This window comes from Diospyros lotus, chromosome 7, assembly GCF_014633365.1.
Source record: "Diospyros lotus cultivar Yz01 chromosome 7, ASM1463336v1, whole genome shotgun sequence".
Taxonomy (NCBI): domain Eukaryota; kingdom Viridiplantae; phylum Streptophyta; class Magnoliopsida; order Ericales; family Ebenaceae; genus Diospyros; species Diospyros lotus.
Genome location: NC_068344.1, coordinates 6919669 through 6922168, shown reverse-complemented (window position 1 = coordinate 6922168; position 2500 = coordinate 6919669). Strand labels below are relative to the sequence as shown.

Below are 2500 nucleotides of genomic sequence, written 5' to 3'. Positions count from 1 at the left end.
TCAATTATCCAGGGCTCCCAATGGAGTGCTGGCACCCGATAGCTCTGAGCAAGATCTCTTCCAAGGTGGGTACTCCGATTGCAACGGATAAGTTCACAGCTTCTCTGCAAAGGTTCTCTTACACAAGAGTTCTAGTGGAGGTTGAAGCTTCCAGGGAGCTAGTTCGAAGTGTTCGGTTTAGAATGCCATCAGGAAAATTAAGGGAGCAGCGGGTTGTTTATGAATACGAGCCAAAGTTCTGTTCAGTATGCAAGACATTGGGTCATCTGGAAGGCGGCTACAAGGACAAGCAACAGGTTGCAGAGAACAAGGAAATTAGGGTTGACAAGGTTGGGGAAAGATGAGTCCATGCAAGAGCTGGCCCAAGATGAGTCTAACTCAGGAAAGCTGGCCCAAGATAAGGCTAGCCCAGAAGAGTCAGCCCATGTGCAGCTAATCCCAGAAGTTCTGGCCCAAGATGAGGTCAATACGCAGCCTTCTGGTCACTTAGATGATAAGTTGAAGAAGGCTCCTAAGAAAAAGGGTAACCCAGTGGAAGTGGGTCCCCAAGCTCGGATTGAAGCAGAGGAAGAGGCCCTCGTGGAAGAAGGCCAAGATCCATCAGAAGGAGAGAGAAGCTGAGGAAAAGGGATATTAAAAAGGTGAGGGACCCAGCGGTAAAGGGGTCAAAGGCTCCTCCCTCAAGGCCATCACAGGTTATGGAGAAGGCCCAATCTGTTTCTAAGCTCCCTAGGGTCCAAGGGGAAGAGGGCCCATGGCAATAGGTTACTGGCAAAAAGAAGAAAAAGCCCAATAAGGAAGCTGGAGACCCAATTCCAAAGGAGCCCTCTGAAGGATCCTTGGATAAAAATAAGAAAGGCCTGTTGGGCTCTGAGGAAAATGGGCCGGATGTTGATGGAAGAGCAGAGTTAGGAAAGGCTAAGAAAGGGCGTGTTCAGCCCAAATCCCCTCAGTCAGCTAAAAAGATTGGGAAGAAGGGTCAAACCCTTCGATCCTCATCACCATGAAGATAGCTACTTGGAACATTAGGGGCTTAAATTTGCCCCTAAAGCAGAATGGGGTGCGAAGCCTCATGAGAAAGCATCAAATTGGGTATTTTGGAAACAAAACTGAACCATAGTAAGCTTGAGCGAATTATGAAAATTAAATTTCTTGGTTGGGAGCAGGGAATAATTTTCATTTGCAAGTGGCTGGGTGCATTCTTATTTTATGGAACCCTGAGAAGGTGGATATTCAAATCCTTGATGCTGCTCCTCAGGTCATTCATTGTTATGCCAGGTGTAAGGTAACGTCTTTTGCTTTTCACGTTAGCTTTGTTTATGCTTTCAATTCTGTGATTAGCAGGAGAGAATTATGGAGTAATCTTGTTAGTTTTGGAGATCATTGTAATGGTCCGTGGTTGGCATTGGGGGATTTCAATTGTGTTCAGAGCAGTGAGGAGAAATTAAATGGTCTCCCCGTTACCTCTTACGAGACTAAGGATTTTCAAGAGTGTTGTCTGTCAGTGGGATTATCGGACATGGCTTCAATTGGATGCTTCTATACGTGGTCTAATAACTCGGTATGGTCGAAGCTTGATAGAGTTCTAATTAATAGAAGCTGGATTTTTGAGAGCCTTCAAGGTCAAGCGAATTTCCTCCCAGTTGGTTGTTTATCGGACCATTCCCCATGTGTGGTTTCTTTGTTTCAGCCGAACAGTAGACGCTCGCACTCATTTAAATTCTTTAATATGTGGGCCCAGCATGAGCAATTTATTCCTACGGTTAGGGAAGCTTGGGAGCAGCAATGGCCAGGAACCCACCAATTCAAGTTGTGTAAGAAGCTCAAGGGGCTCAAGGGTCCCCTTAAAGGCCTTAATAAGAAGCATTTTTCTCATATTTCAGAAAGAGCCAGTGAGGTGTCTCAGCAGCTTGAAGATGCCTAATTGGCCTTTCAAAGGCAGCTGCTTAATAGGGATTTGTAGAGATCTATTACCTCCCTTAGAAAAAAGGCGTTCTTCTTCAATGAAGCTAAGCGATTATTTTTCTGGCAGCAAGCTAAGTGTTCCTATATCAATTTTAGTGATAGAAGCTCCAAGTTTTTCCATGATATTGTTAAAAGGAATTCCCGCAAGAATTACATTGCTGCTGTGATTAAAGAAGATGGTGAGGTAACTAAGTCTAATGATGAGCTTGCTGGAGAATTTCTTCGGTTTTACCAGGATTTACTTGGATCTGTTGGGTCTTGTGAGCCGGTTGATTTTAATGTGTTAAGGGCCGGGCCTATAATTTCTGATCAGCAAGCTGAGGGTCTTATTTGCAGTATTTCAGATCAGGATATTAAAGATGCCCTCTTCAGCATTGGGGAGGATAAGTCCCCGGGCCCAGATGGGTTTTCTTCCTGTTTTTTCAAAAAGGCCTGGCATATTGTGGGCCCTCAAATATGCCTTGCTGTTAGAGAATTCTTTGCCTCTAAGTCATTGCTTAAGCAGATAAATCACACTACTATTGCCTTAGTGCCT

The 2500-nt window shown here is 44.6% G+C and overlaps 1 protein-coding gene across 1 annotated transcript in view; it reads left to right on the top strand.

The window, feature by feature from the left end:
- The first annotated feature begins 879 nt into the window (after positions 1 to 879).
- The window catches only part of LOC127805524 (uncharacterized), a 3411-nt gene continuing 1790 nt past the window's right edge, over positions 880 to 2500 (top strand). Inside the window, exons 1-4 of the mRNA XM_052342287.1 lie at positions 880 to 907; positions 1167 to 1561; positions 1691 to 1897; positions 2033 to 2500. The exon at positions 2033 to 2500 is cut by the window's right edge and continues 232 nt beyond it. Coding sequence (XP_052198247.1) covers positions 880 to 907; positions 1167 to 1561; positions 1691 to 1897; positions 2033 to 2500 — 1098 coding nt within the window. The remainder of the gene's footprint in view (positions 908 to 1166; positions 1562 to 1690; positions 1898 to 2032) is intronic.